The sequence below is a fragment of the Sabethes cyaneus genome, chromosome 3 (assembly GCF_943734655.1).
Source record: "Sabethes cyaneus chromosome 3, idSabCyanKW18_F2, whole genome shotgun sequence".
Lineage (NCBI taxonomy): Eukaryota > Metazoa > Arthropoda > Insecta > Diptera > Culicidae > Sabethes > Sabethes cyaneus.
In genome coordinates this window covers 47,330,926-47,347,420 of record NC_071355.1, presented here as the reverse complement: position 1 = coordinate 47,347,420, position 16,495 = coordinate 47,330,926, and the positions used below count along the sequence as shown (strand labels likewise).

Here is a 16,495-nt window from a genome sequence, read left to right as displayed (position 1 = left end):
ATCTTCTTGGCAACCTCAAAGCAGAATACCAGTTCAATGGCCTTACAATTCTCGTACTTTTACAGCAATTCTAAAAGTATCTAGCAAATAACTTTTTTTAAATTCTTCTTGATTGAAGTTAACAGACAAATAAGACAAACAGAACTTACAGACAAATAAGCAAAATTCAGACAAAATGAGTGTGCTTAGCGACTATTCGAAGGCGTTTATGAAATCCATCGCAGCTGGTAAGGCATATTGTCCCAAAACTGTAACAAAAAAGTTACTTGAATGATTGGAAAGTGTGGTTCTTTGTGTTTCCAATTTGACTCAACCAGTATGTACGCAAAGGAATCCAAGGAATTGAGATCCGGTGATGAAATATGTCATTCTTGTGACGCTATGAAATGGGATAAGTTCTGACGGCACCACTTTTGTGTTGCTTTTGACTGATGACTAGGTGCGGAATCCTGTTAAAAGCGGGAATTTACATCTGGAATTGCCTAGTTTCAGAGCATGCATTACTTACTTATTTAACCGGCTTGCCGTCCTAAGAAGAAGCGCGTAATGGACTGGAAAGCGATCAACGAGAGGATTTGCGTGTTGAGGATAAAAGGCCGTTTCTTCAACTATACCATCATAAACGTGCATTGTCCACACGAAGCTAGACCCGACGACGAGAAGGAAGCTTTCTATGCGCAGCTGGAGGCAACGTACAACAGGTGCTCACTAGAGATGGTCGGGTATGAAAATTTGAATACCCGAACCCGACCCGTACCCGATCATGAAAAAAATTAAAAACCCGTACCCGACCCGAACCCGCAAGGTTATTATTTTTGATACCCGAACCCGACCGCAACCCGACGGGTACGGGAAGGGCCCGGGTACCCGACCATCTTTAGTGTTAAATGTGGTCAATAGAGATACCCGACCCGACCCGTACCCGGTTTCAAAAACAAAAATTAAGAACCCGTACCCGACCCGAACCCGCAAATTATTTTTTTTCAATACCCGTACCCGACCCGAACCCGGCGGGTACGGGTACGGGTGCGGGTTTCGGGCAAATTTTCCGCTACCCGACCATCTCTAGTGCTCACGACGGGACATCAAGATCGTCATCGGGGATACGAACGCCCAGGTCGGCCGGGAAGCAATGTATAGACCGGTGATCGGGCCCCATAGCCTGCACACAGACACGAACGATAACAGCCAGCGATGCATCAACTTTGCGGTTTCCCGAGGCTTGGTGATCAAAAGCACCTTCTTTCCCCACAAAGATATCCACAAGGCCACCTGGAGACCACCTGACCAACGAACCTCGAACCAAATCGACCATATTCTCATCACGGGCCGGTTTTTCTCGAACATAACCAACGTACGCTCCCTACGGAGTGCGGATATTGACTCGGACCACTACCTAGTAGCAGTACACGTGCGCTCAAAACTATCGACGGTTTATACCTCGCGACAAAGTCGCCCTCCTCAGCTAAACATTCGCTCTGAAGCGCTGCCTTCCTCTGTGGAGCAAGATGCTTCGAACCTCGAAAACGGATGGAGTAGGATACGCGCGGCCGTCAACGAGGCCGCAACCGCGGTGCTAGGTGTGGTAATCTCGAGTGCACGAAATGATTCGTTTGACGGGGATGCCAAGAAGCGATAGAGAGGAAAAAAGAGCTTGGGAAAACTATCTGAGCATATCCACGAGAGAGAATTTGGCCAAGTATCGACTTGCGAGTAATGAGTTGACCACGATCCTGAGGAGGAAAAAGCGCCAGAAGGAGGACAGAGATCGTGAGGAGCTAGAACAACTATTCCGGGCTAATGACACCCGCAAGTTTTACGAGAAAGTGAACCAAACTCGCAAGGCCCACACACCAAATCCTGACATGTGTAGGGACGAGGGAGGAGATCTAATCATAAACGAGCGCGAGGTGGTCGACAGGTGGAAGCAGTTCTTCGATGAGCACCTCAACGGCGATATAGCAGCAGGAGACGCAATGGAAGTTAACCTCGGAGTACCTACAAACGACAACAGCGTGCCGGCTCCTGATCTCGAAGAGATCCGACGAGAAATCGGTCTGCTGAAGAATAATAGAGCCGCCGGAAAGGACCGACTCCCGGCAGAACTCTTCAAAAATGGCAAAGAACCGCTAGTAACGGCACTTTACTGGCTGATTTCAAGGATTTGGGAAGAAGAGAAACTACCGGAGGAGTGGATGGAAGGCGTAGTCCGTCCCATCTACAAAAAGGGCGACCGGCTAGACTGCTGTAACTACCGCGGCATTACGCTGGTCAACGCCGCCTACAAGGTGCTCTCCCAGATTTTGTTGCGTCGTCTATCCCCAATAGCAAGAGATTTCGTAGGGCAGTATCAGGCGGGCTTTATGGGGGCCCGTGCTGCTACGGATCAAATTTTTACTCTCCAACAAATCCTTCAGAAATGTGGAGAGTACAACGTGCCCACGCATCATATTTTCGTGGATTTCAGAGCAGCATACGATACCATTGAACGCGAACAGCTATGGCAGATAATGCACGAGTACGGTTTTCCGGACAAACTGACGCGGCTGATCAAAGCTACTCTGGAACGAGTGATGTGTTACGTGCGCGTTTCGGGGACACTCTCAAGTCCTTTCGAATCGCGCAGAGGGTTACGGCAAGGGGATGGACTGTCCTGTATGTTATTCAATATCGCTATTGACGGTGTGATCCGGCGAGCGGGCATCGAAACGAGAGAAACGATCTTCAGCAAGAGTAGCCAACTCGTAGCCTTTGCAGACGACCTCGACATCACTACTAAAAACCGTGGGACGGCGGAGGCAATCTTCGCTAGACTAAAAACGGAGGCTAGAAGGATAGGGTTACAAATTAATGCGTCGAAAACCAAAGATATGGCAGGAAGAGGCTCCCAATAAAGTAACGTTTGCCACCCACGGACAGTGACTATTGATGGAGATGAACTGGAAGTGGTTGATGAGTTCGTATATTTGGGATCTCTGGTCACCGCCGACAATAACGAGATCCAACGACGCTTTTAAGCTGGAAATCGAGCCTGCTTTTCCCTCCGCAAGACGTTTCGATCTACGAGCATACGCCGCCGCACAAAGCTCTACGGACTTGAAACAGTAACTTTGCTTACCAAAGACATACGTGCACTTGCCGTTTTTGAACGAAAGGTGTTGCGGACTATTTTTGGCGGAGTGCAAATGGAAAGCGGAGAGTGGCGGAGACGTATGAATCACGAGCTACAGGCACTGCTTGGAGAAATTCCCATCGTACACCTGGCGAAAGTTGGGAGACTACGATGGACCGGCTACGTCGTAGGGATGCCGGACGACTGTGTAGTGAAATCTGTTCTCTTCAAAAACCCCACCGGCACCAGGAATAGAGGGGCTCAACGTGCACGATGGCTCGACCAGGGGTGACATTGCAATTCTCGTTTCGAGTGATTTTGGTTCGTTTCGCCCATTTGTTTAACGTGGTCGAAACGAACCAAAATCATTCGAAACGAGAATTGCAATGTCACCCCAGGTTAAAGGCGACTTGCGTGTGTCGAGACACGCAAAGAATTGGCGACGAGTAGTCCAGGACCGAGTACAATGGAGAGGAATTCTTGATACGGCAAGAGCCACCCCGGCTCTCGGCTGAATAACTGCTAACTGCTGCCATCCTAAGATATAGCCTGTTAAACAAGGTTTCTCCAATTAACTCGGTTGTGGGCTACCGATCTCCAATTCCTTGGACACCGACTACTCTTCGCCAGATTTCCACCTAGCTCCACTTGGTCTAACCTTCTTGCTCGCAGTAATCCTGGTCGTCTTGTCCCTACCGGATTTTAGGCGAACACCATCTTTGCAGGGTAGTTCTTGCAAGTTCATGGTAGTTCATGGTTCATCCTCCGCCTCCATACTCCGTTCTCCTGTACGCCGCCAAAGACCAGTCCTCCTCGAGCATTGTCCATGTTTCATGCCCGTAGAGAACAACCGGAATAATAATGCGTCTGGACAGGCTGCACTTTGTGATTGCTTGTGAAGTCCATAGTAAGCACGACTTCCGCTGATAATACGCCTCCGAATCTCGCGGCTGGTATCATTGTCCGCCGTCACCAGTGACCCAAGGTAGACAAATTCGTTGACTACTTCAAAGTCATCGCCGACGATCAATATACACTACTATCCAAGCGGCGTCGGTCGGCCTCGTTTCCGCTGGCCAGCATATACTTTGTTTCAGACGTATTTACCTACAACCCAATCTTTTCTGCTTCGCGCTTTGGTCTGGTGTATTGTTCAACCACCGCCACAGGTGTTCTGCCGACAATATCTATGTTATCGGCAAAGCAGACTAACTGACTAGGTTTGTTGAAGATCGTGCCGATCTTGTAGCGCTATGTGGAACAGCTGGCATGAGAGACCATCACCTTGACGAAACCCTCTGTGTGATTCGAATGAACTTGGTAATCCAACCGAAATCCGAACACAGCACTGTATACCATCCATGCAGATTTAATCAATTTGATGAGCTTCCTGGGGAAGCTGTTTTCATTCATGATTTTCCATAGCTCTTTCCGGTCAGTGGTATCATATGCGGCTTTGAAGTTAACGAACAAATGGTGCGCGAGAACTCTGTGTTTACGGCCCTTTTAGAGGATCTGCCGCAGTATGAATATTTAATCCGTTGTAGACCGATCTTCGACGAAGCCATTTTGATAAGTTCACACAAATCTGGTCGCAATTGGTGATAGTCGGCGGTGAATTCATACAAACGGCCAGCTTTTGTGGTCCCATTTTAATAAGCTCCTCTCCGATGGCATCTTTTCCAGCTGACTTGTTGTTTTTAACTGCATGATGGCCTCCTTAACTTCGCCTATCGTTGGGGCTGGCACCCCTTCCCGTTTGTTGCACCGTCCCCATGATTCTCCAGCTAGGTGCCATTCAGGTGTTCGTCGAAGTGCTGCTTTCACCTGTCGGTCACCTCACGATCGTCCATCAGAATACTGCCAGTCTTATCCCGACACATTTCGGCTCGCGGTACAAAGCCTTTGCGGGATCCGTTCAGTTTCTGATAGAACTTTCGCGGTTCCTGAGAACGATACAGCCGCTCCAATTCTGCATATTCCTGCTCTTCTAGGTAGCGCTTTTTCTCCCGAAAGATTTGGATTCGCTGCATCTTCTTCTGTTTATATCTTTCTACGTTCTGACCTGTGGCACTACGTATCTTGGCCATCCGCGCAGCTTTCTCCTCATCCATCACCCTCCTACAAACATCGTCAAACAAATCGTTCCGCGGATTCCGTGCCACATGCCCGGTGGAGCTATCCGCTACACTGCTAATGGCTGTTTTGATGGTGTTCAAACAGTCCTCAAGCGGGACTTCGTCCAGCTCGTCTTCTTCCGGCAGCGCAGCTTCGAGTGAATGCGCGTAGCTTGCGATGCTGCCTCAGCAGCGGTTAGCGAATGTTGTTCACAACGGAGAGTTTTGGGCGCATCTCAACCATCACTAGGTAGTGGTTTTTGAAGATTTGAACTCTCTTCCAGCTGCTCTTTATGCAGGGTCCATTCTCCTTCTCAACAAACAAAGTCACCCAGGCCATGGAAATCTTGAGAGCCCACAATGACTCCTTCAAAGAAGTAGTGGTAGTCTCTTCAAAACATGTTCTATGTAGTAATTCCGTGTAATTCCTCAAATCGTCATGCTCGTATTGTGATATTGTAACAAAAACATTTTTCCATCGGAACTTATTTATTCCTCATCTCGTTTTGTCATGGTTTTGGTCCGAACCATGGGCAGAGGTCCATGTCTTTGGCTGGTTTTATACGTAGACACTCGTTTCTTTACGGCGCGTTAGACAAATCTTTCGTTGACGCCAATGAATGTCTCAAAATCTCACAAGATTTGTTTTTGTTTTAATAAAGATTTATTATCGACTCTAGTTTTGAGCTTATCATTGTGGTGGCATAAAAACAAACAATACCTATCTTAAAATTAACTGCAGCAAGCAATAGCTGTATTCGCCACGCAATTTCAGGGGAATAATTACCTTATTATCATTCTTAGTTGATAGTTTAATTTCATTCAAGTATTTTACTGAAGCGAATTTGTATGCAACATTGAGTTACACTGAAACTGAAACTACAGTTCATTTACTAGTTGCCACTGTGGCGCTAGGGTTTTCATTACACACCAAATAAACCTCTTAAGGCTTGTTCGCGACAAAGTTTGGACACCCCTAAACACACACAGCTTCGGAAATACATTAACAGTGAGTGAAATATTTTGCAGAGTGGCAGACGTATGTCTGTTCTTTCTGAAAATATAACACTTGTTTATATTACAATCGCTCAGCGTAAAATGGCGTCGAAAGAAAAGCAGGTGCGAAAAGCAATTGTGTGCGGTCGCAATGAAAATCCGGATCTCTCGTTAAGAAAACTTGCCAAAAAGCTTGGATTTCCTCCAAGCACTGTTCACAGTGTTTTAAAATCGTTCGATACTCGCTTGACAACAGCTAGGAAGAAGGGAAGTGAAACAAAACGGAGCTGAGGAACCACCACAAGGATGCAAAGGTAAAGCAAATATTACGGAAGAGACCAGATCTTTCTGTACGTACCATTGCTGGTAAAATAAAAATGTCGCCAACATTCGTGCACACTTCTAAGCAACGACAAGGCATGAAGTCTTTCAAGGTGAGGACTGTGCCAAGCCGTAATGATAAGCAAAATACAACGGCCAAAACACGCGCTCGTAAGCTTTATCGCGAATATTCAACAAAGTTTCCATGCGTTATAATGGACGATGAAACGTATGTCCTAGAAGACTTTAAACAGCTTCCTGGTATGTCTTTTTACAGTGCCGTGAAACGAAATGGCGTTGCAGAGCATTTTAGGACAAAGAAGAAAGCCAAGTTCCCCAACAAATATTTAGTATGGCAGTGGTCGAGCATGCAAAAGTTACATCACTACGGGAACGGTTAAGAAGGAAATATACCGTGAAGAATACCTGCAGAAACGATTGTTACCGTTCCTGCACAGCCATGATGTACCCTCGCTGTTTTGGCCTGATTTGGCATCCTGTCACTACGCCAAAGACGTTTTGGAATGGTATAATGCTAATGGAGTCCATATTGTACCGAAGGAGGCGAATCCACCTAACTGTCCAGAGTTCCGCCCTATCGAGCGGTATTAGGCTTTGGTGAAGAGAGAGCTGTCCCAGCACAAACAACAAGCAACAACTACAGATAAATTTCGAAAATCTTGGACAAACGCAGCTAAATTGGTTGCCAACAAGTTTGCACTGACCCTCATGGCAAGGGTAAACTCCACAGTTCGCCAATTTTTCATGCAGACCAAATAAGTAATCTTAATTTGTTTGACAATTATTAACGATACACATATAAATGATATAAAATTGTTTCATGGATTAAACTTCTAGCAAATTTGTTTTATTGCAAAATTGAGGTGTCTAGATTTTGTCGCGAACAAGCCCTATATTATTAGATAGAAGATGCAATGCAGTTACCGTTCAGATTGCTCAAAATTGGAATAAATCAAGGAATTCGACAGTAACTAAAAATAAGCAAGAGAACAGAATTTACTTATGTTATATCTTGTGATTAGGCTTTAATTTTGACTCGATTATTATTTTTTAACCCTTTATAAGGCCGTGGCAATTATTTTGCCACCAACGAAAAATATTTGTTTTGCGTCTATAATGACATCAATATAATTTTAGAAGCAAAATAAAAATTTTTTGTTGGTGGCAATATAGTTGCCACTGCCTTATAAAGGGTTAATTAATAATTATGTTTTAGCCAGAGGTGGGCACCGCTAACCGAAATTTTAGCTTCGCTAACAGCTAAACCGCTAATCCAAAACGTTAGCTTCGATAACCGCTAACCGCTAAATGAACCAAAAATTTAGAGGAAGCTAACGCTAACCGCTAACCGCTAAATTTGTTAGCAGCACAAATTTAGCAATACTTTTTAAAAAACCAATTTTGAAAAAAAGAAAATCTTCGTTGCAAAGGTATAAGAAAAAATATATACTGGAAAAACATGAAATAATTTCGTGAAAAAATTGCAGGCATTCACAAAAAAATGTTTTGAAGAACATTACCACATTTAAAATGGATGAAATGAAATTACGAGGGCAATTTCCATGAGGCAAGACATAGTTTTTGTCTGTGGAAATTTTTTTAAAAGATTTTTCCAAGCAATACTTTTTCTGGATTGCCAAAAAAATTTATTTACATTTTCATTTAAAAATGTTTGCTCTACCACACATTTAGTTCCTGAGATATGAATTCTCAGTGGTACAGGAATTCTCCGAATAAGGCGATGCGTGATGCTGTTCGCCCATCAGCTATCTATCGATCAACAAAACTGATTGTGGGTATATTATTAGAGCCCGTTATGAGCTTGTTAACTACCAAAAATCAAATAAATTGACTGACAGGAAATTAAGAAAATGCAGTGGGCATGTAGCACCACTCACCGCCTAATTTAGGGGACTGCTGTCTATGAATATCTTAGGAATTCGAGCTTTTTGGTCATCACTCAGAAATAAAAAATAACACTATCGTGAAATTTTAATCCCTTACAAGCACATATTGGTCAGTTTGTAAAACAAGAATAAGAAACAAAAAAAAAATTATTGGAAATGTAAGTTTGCTATGGAGTTTTTCGCTTCCACGGAAAATTTTTGTGAAAAACTGTTTCCCAGATAATAATTTTGCTGGATTGTTGGGTAAACTTGGTTACATTTTCTTGCGTGGTGAATGACACACTGGTTAAAACCACATTTAAAAAAATCAAATGGTTTCATTTTCATAATATTTTTGAAATGATGCTTCAATACTTATGAGTTTTTAAAATAATGTATGCGATGTAAATGAAGTAAATAAATCGAAAAGTTTCTCTTGAGGTTTTCTAAGAATATATCTTTTTTAATTATTAATTTATTTCATGAGTCCATCAACCGTGCTGGCATACAAAAGTTTATTAAGTTTTAGGATCTTTCGATCCAGATCTATGCGATAATATTGATAGATAATAGCTAAACAGTTAAATTAAAAGAAAAATTTCATATTTCATAACAATTTTCCTCTTGCTAAAAAAAAGTTAGCGGTTTATTTAGCGGCACATAAATTTAGCGGAAGCTAACAAAAACGCTAACGGTTTTAAAAGTTAGCGAAAACGCTAACCGCTAACCAAAATGTTAGCTGAGCTAATTAGCTGTTAGCGGATTAGCGGAATTGTGCCCACCTCTGGTTTTAGCAAAGCTTACTGAGATCGTATTACTAATGTACAACTTTGTTGTATTATTTTTCCTTCTCTCCGCAGAGCTAGCAATTCAGCCGAGCCTGAACCTGATCCTGAGGCCCCGAAACCCGAACGATGCGAAAGCCGGTCAGTCGTCCAGTTCCGTTGACGGGGGCAGCAGCGGTGGCAACAGTGCCGGAGCTAACAGTACTGGCGGGGCCAGCAGCATTAGCAGCAACAACAACGGAGGCAACGGAGGCAGCAGCAATAGTGGCGCCCCGGTCGACAGCTCCCAGGGTTGCAGCAGCCAGGGAGCGGCCGCCGCTGGCGCACAATCCCTCGGTGGTGGTGCGGAAGATATTACGTCATCACAGTCCGTAGCCGCAGTGGACAGTAGTTCCAGTCAAGGAGCTATGGCTCCGGCGGCTACTTCGACGATGGGTTAGCTTTAATTCGTACACATAAAATATAAATATATTTTTTAACTTTAATTATTAATTTAATGCGAGGATTAAAAAAACATAGGAGGGTTCCGAAACAAAAGGTGGGAATAAAATGCAGTAATAATCGTGGAAAATTTGTTAAATTACTAGCAAGAAAAAAACAAAACCACACATTAATACTATAGAAGAATTTAATATTTCAGCAGAAGTCATGCTAAAAGCCACTAATAGAAGCAAACAGCACCTTGCTACCGTTGATGCAAGGCATAATACCAATTAGAGCAGTACCGAAAATTAAGAAGAAAAAAAACACGATGCAAATAATATTTCAACCAATATTATTCTAATTGAAGTAATATCTAAATAAAAATCACATGCAACACACACACACTCACTCACATCCCAATCTAGAGCGGAACAATACCGAGAGTCACATTTTCTCCAACAAGTAAATCAACAAATAACGAAAAGAAAAAAGTAGTTTCAATTTGCTAGGTATAGTTGAAGGTTTAGTTTTTCGTTCTCTTGTGACTGTTGTGCAAACAAAACAAAACAAAACAAACAAAAACATATATATAAATATATAAACTAAACAGAGAGTTAGGTGGGATAATATCGAAAATCTTCGGTTAATGAAGATTTTTCCGTGTTTATTATTATAACTATTAATTTTGTTTTTTCAAGTTTTGACAGCGCCAGCATGTATCGTGTTGGGAACCAGTTTATTTTCGTTTTTTTATTTAAGCAAATAAAAATTGATGTATAATCAAAGAAATAACACCCGACACCTACGGCGGAATCGCTGTGAATTGTACGTGGCAGTGCGTGCGGTTTTTTAGGTCGGTATAAAAAATAAAACAAAGCAAAATGTATGCGTGCATTGATTTCTTACTAAGCTGGCGAACACGAGGCGAACGTTGTAGGTTTATCTTGTGTAGTAGTGTGGGAAAATTGTTTATATTACTATTAATGAAGGAAAAGAATTAGCCACTAATTGAAAAAAACACACACACAGATTACACAAGTACCACTATTATAGCAGTCTTTTGAGCATTGTGAGATAAGTCAGATTGTGAAACAAAAAAAAAGTAAAGCGTAAAATCAGCATTATTCAAACTTCTCTTAATCTTTGAAATTTGTAAAACAACACACAAACACAATGGAAGATAACGGATAACCCATTTCGGAGCTACTGTATGCATAGCAAGGAAACATTAGACATGTAAAGATTGAAGCTGCTGGAAATTGTAGGGAATGGGTTTACCATCAATCAAGTTTAAGGCTATACGAAGAATGGAAAAACAGTAAATGGAAAATACTTAGAAGCAAGCAAGCATAACTAAAATAATCAAACAATAAATTATTTAAAAAGTGCAGAAAAAAAAATCAATGAAAACCTTTTTTGTAGTATAAAGAAAGTATATATATTATTGCATAAGTAATTTAAATTTAAAACTAAAAAACTATAAAAAAAAGAGAAAAAAGCATACCGTAATTGATTATCCAGCAGAACCGGAACGGACGCGCGCGGACTGTCGAAGCTAGAGCAGTAGTACGACGTTGACGTGCGTTCAAAGCAAGAAAAAAATAGCCGAAAGTTGTAATTAGAGCAAATTGAACCAGAAATTAACAATATCGTTGTCGCTCTTAAGCAGTACAGACGTGAAGTAAGCAAAGCAAACACCGTAAACGGAAACCATGAAAATAATATTTAACAACACACAGACACACACCCATAGTAACTGCTACAATTTTTAGCTATTAGATATTTTAATCAGCTAGAAAAAAAAGTAAATAAAGGAAACAAAAATGTTAAGAGATTTCGCTGTCATCTATAACGGGTTCCATTTAGTTTCTATGGTCGTGCTGACAGTAGTCCAAATGACCGGAACGGTCGTAGGATATGTTTTAGAATTTCGCTCACATGCAAATTCAGTTTAGGAAGCAATGAAGAACCAGGTTACGTTGAGATATCACCGCTAACAAAGCTCGGAAGGTGGTTTGCTTCCTCACGGCGGCAATGGTCTCCTGGAAGTCTTCCCCGTACTTCTGTGTATAGCCACACAGCCATTTTGTGACCACACGTCTTTTGACTTATAAATCCACCTGCCACCGTCAGGACCGCCTTGCGACGCAGCTCGCCATTCCGCTTCGTCCGGACCAGACAATGCTGCTTCTAAGGTTTGTGGTTCATCATCTATGACCTGGCTATAGAAGATTTAATTGATCAGCCAACGAGGGCAATCCGCCTATTGTTTCGTGACGATCGACGAAGAATTACTTCCAGTTCAAATCCCTTAAAATCAGGTTCATTCTCGGTAGAACTCTGGAACGAACTGCTATTAGGCCGTATGAATAAAAGAGTTAGAGTAAACTTTCCCATAAGATTCATACGGGAAGGGCAAAGCAAACCGTTTTATTCTTACGGCCTATTGTCGGTGTCACTCTCTGGCTCCGCAGTTTCTTTTTCTGGTTCCTAGATTATTGGTTTATCGGCGACATCTTCAGCGAAGACAGGCAACTTTGCAACTAAGGCATGTCGTATCAAATTCAAGCCCCTCGTGAGTACCACTAGTTAGCTCAAGAAACTAATAGTAATACGGTTCGTCTTGGGGTCCAGAAAACGATAGGCTTTCCTTCCTTCTGCATACCAGACGAACTCCAGCTGCTTTCCTTTCGGATTCCACTATTGTTTACCAAGACCAGCTTCCACCAAAAGACATCGCATCATTTCTTGCAAACTGCGATTCTTCCGCTCAGCTGTCCCGTTCTGTAAGGTACTGTACAGGGCCGTCTGCTCCAGTCGAATTCCATTTGTCGCCAAGAATCTCTTCAGTATATTGCCGGAGTACTCTCCGCCTCCATCCGAGCGGATCGCTTTCGGCAATCGTCCAAACTGGTTCAGAATCATCCTCGAATATTCGACAGCAGGTACAGAACGCAATTCGAATATTAGCAGGTACAGAACACAAAATCGGCTATAACGATGTCACCCGTGAAATTTCGGAATTTATTCCACAAGATGTCAAAAAAGACAAAGATATTTTAAGAAGACCTACTCCAAGTCCAACTTTCTTCGTCGTCGTCTGATTTACTGACATAAAGATACATTGGGTGAAGCGAAATTTCATCTACAACACCATCCATCGGTACCGGGAGACCGGCTCGGCCAAGGACCGTGCTAGATCCGAGTGGCCGCGTTCGGCGAGGACGCCAGCAGTCATCAAGGTGGTGAGGGAGCGGGTTCGTCGAAAAATAGACCGCTCGATCCGGAAGACCATCATGGCGAAGGACCTGGGATGCAAACCGTACAAGACACGCAAAGTTCACGGGGTAACGGAGACTGGACAGAGCAAAACTGATACTTTTGCGTCACGCTGGTCAGGAGTTCGTGTTTTCTGATGAGAAACTCTTCATCTTGCAACAACCGCACAATGTCCAAAATGATCGGCTGTAGGCGCCGACGTTGGCCAGCATCCCCCCGTCCCACATAAACATCCCGCGGTTCCAGAGCGCCGCGTCTTGGATGGTTTGAGGGGCGGTGATGGTTTGAGAAACACGTGAAAATCAACGCCGCGTACGATAAGACGGAGGTTCTGGAGAAGGTTGTGGCCCCGACACTTCGTGACCTCTACGGGAAAGATCATTACGTCTTTCAACAGACCCACACGGCGAATATCATCCAAGTGTGCTGTCGGGAGAATTTGACTGATTTTCTCGATAACACTTTGTGGCCTCCCAGCTCTGCGGAGTTTAATCCCCTGGACTTTTATGTATGGTCGTACATGCTGGCTTCTTTCATTTTCGGTAACTTTTTTTGTGTTCCGGTACAGTAGGCTGTTAATCTAAGGTCCTTATCCCGCTGATGGGGCTACCATCTTAATGTGGGCGGGAGCCACCGTGCCCCCTTTCCTGTTAGCATACGACAACCGAACTTGCGTACCCCAGCCGGCACCTCGTGGAGGTAGGAATAGGAGTTAATGCACAAAGGTTATGGAATGCACATGTTCACCCTTTGCCAGCCAGCGGATTTCGGATGAAACATGGAGGAAGTTCGACGAGCGGAGAGAGGCGAAAGCCGGTATTGAGCGAGCGCGAACCAGATCGACTAAGATAGCTGCCCGTCAACGATACGCCGAACTGGAGAGGGCTGTTAAACATGCTTGTAGGCGGGACAAGAGAGCCTGGACTAACTCCCTAGCCGAACAAGGAGAAACCGCCGCCGCCAATGGTGATATCCGTTTGTTGTACGATATTTCTCGCCGCCTTAGTGGTGCCAGGATGAATACAAAGATGCCGCTAAATGACAGAGCTGGTCAGCTATTAACTGACCGTACAGAACAGCTTAAGCGATGGACTGAACATTTTGAACAACTCTTCCGAGTTTCAAATGTCAGAGACCAACAAAACCAGCAGCGTACGACGCCTACAGTTCGTCGAATAAATCGCGTGAACTCGGAGGCGCCATCGCTGGATGAAATTGTAGCAGCCATCAAGAGTATGAAATCCAATAGAGCGCCAGGGATAGATCGCATTTCAGCCGAAATGCTCAAAGTTGACCCATCTTTGTCAGCCCAGATGATGCATCAGCTTTTAGGCAATATTTGGGAAACCGCAACTTTTCCGGTGGACTGGATGTAGGGAATATTGGTCAAAGTCCCTAAGAAAGGAGACCTAACTGAATGCGGTAACTAGCGTGGCATCACGTTGCTCTGTATTACTCTCAAAGTACTCTGTAAGGTAATCCTCAACCGGATCCAGGAGAAGATCGATGCTACTCTCCGGCGGCAGCAAGCTGGATTCCGTGCTGGCCGATCATGTGTAGACCATATCACAACGCTCCGCATTATATTGGAGCAGATCAACGAATTCCAGGACTCTCTTCTGCTGGTGTTCGTTGACTTCGAAAAGGCGTTCGACCGACTCAATCACGAAAACATCTGGGGCGCACTTAGGCGTAGAGGAGTTCCAGATAAGCTAGTCCATCTCATCGAGGCTCAGTACGACGCGTTCTCGTGCAAGGTTTTGCACGACGGCGTCTTGTCCGACCCCATAAGGGTTACTGCTGGCGTGAGACAGGGCTGCATTTTATCACCGCTTCTGTTTCTCATCGTTATGGATGAGATATTAGTTGGAGCAATTGACAGTAGACCAAATCGAGGATTGCCTTGGAATCCTCTAACGATGGAGCAGCTAAATAACCTGGACCTAGCCGACGACATTGTCTTGCTCGCACAACGCCGAAATGATATGCAGAGCAAGTTAGATGACCTCTCCGAGAGCTCCCAGGCAGCAATTCTCACAGTCAATGTAGCAAAAACTAAGTCTATGGTAGTGAACACTAACAATTCCACTAACAACTTCACAGTAGCGGGACAACAAGTTGAGCAGGTAGACGCCTTTCAATATCTTGGTAGCCAGACAACGCCCGATGGTGGTACCAAGACTGATATAGCCACACGGATCAGGAAGGCCAGGGGTGCCTTTGCAGGTCTGCGAAACATTTGGCGCTTAAACCAGATCACTCTACATACGAAAACCCGAATCTTTAATTCATGACATTCATAACATGAAATCAGTACTGCTGTATGCCTGCGAAACGTGGTGCATCTCAGCGGAGACAACGTAAAAACTGCAGGTATTCATTAACCGGTGCCTGCGATATATCATTCGTGCCTGGTGACCTGATAACTGGATATCCAATGAGGAACTCCATCGTCGGTGTCATCAACGGCCGATAGCCACAGAAATTCGTGAACATAAGTGGAAGTGGATCGGACACACCTTGAGGAAAGGAGCGAACGAGGTTTGCAGAGAAGCACTCGACTGGAATCCACAAGGACAACTGGCACGCCGTTTCGCTCGCGAACTAAATAACCTATATAACTGCTTGGAGCGATACGGTAAAAACTTATGAACGTAACGTAACGATGTAACGCTTATTATGATACCTATAGGAAAACATTTAGAAATAAGTTAATTTTTCGATTCAAGGACAGTTTTTCTAACTAATTGTTAATTCGTTTATACAAAGCATCAGATTGTGTTTTGTTCCGGAATATTTAATGTGCGAACCTGCATGTCCCATGCGGGTTAAAAGCTATCCTACTTTCTTTTATAAATCTTGATTTGGTTAAATTACGCATTTCAATCGAAAACGGGGTTTCAATTGAGAGATGTGAATATAATATTCAAATAAAGTATGGTTTAAAAACTCGTTAATTTAATCTTTAATCGTTTTAACTTTCATGTCCATATTATTCGCTAAACGAAATGTACAGAATGTTTTCGGATAGGTAGATAAGTGCGTAGCGCAGCACGAAAGAAATAAAAAAAGCAGAACATGAGTGGGGTGCTCGGCTGTCGGTGTTTCGCCCGGTGCCGCTCGGTGCCCACTCAACACATATAAAACCGAACCTAACAAAAAAAATCGGCACCGATGTGCGGAGTCATATTTGTTCGTACGAGAGTCGGCGAAGTGCACTGAAACCGGGAGCGTGTGATGTATGAACGAAGGAGAATGTTTTAGCACGGCGTGCGGAGCGGCGCGTGCTTTCACATGTCTGGCGCCAGGTTAGAAAAAGTCCAATTTCTCTTTTTCGTTTTTCATGTCTAACGCTCTACCCAGATATTTTTTCAATTCAAATACAGTACAAAATTGATGTTAAGCATGAAATTTACTCATAGAAAAATTTTAAGGTTAATCATTTTATTTTAGATATGCTTTTTCATCAAAAGTAAAAAAGGAAATATTCGCGCATTAATTATTTTCGAAATTTTTCGGAATTTTTGTTTTTAAAAAATGATAACTTTTGAATGC

At 43.5% G+C, this 16,495-nt stretch overlaps 1 protein-coding gene across 2 annotated transcripts in view; it reads left to right on the top strand.

The window, feature by feature from the left end:
* Positions 1-11,626, top strand: part of LOC128744007 (glycogen synthase kinase-3 beta-like) — a 73,298-nt gene extending 61,672 nt beyond the window's left edge. For both annotated transcript variants that reach the window (XM_053840745.1, XM_053840743.1), the window contains exon 9: positions 9,314-11,626. In XM_053840745.1, coding sequence (XP_053696720.1) covers positions 9,314-9,678 — 365 coding nt within the window. In that variant the 3' untranslated portion in view covers positions 9,679-11,626. The remainder of the gene's footprint in view (positions 1-9,313) is intronic.
* Positions 11,627-16,495: the final 4,869 nt, after the last annotated feature.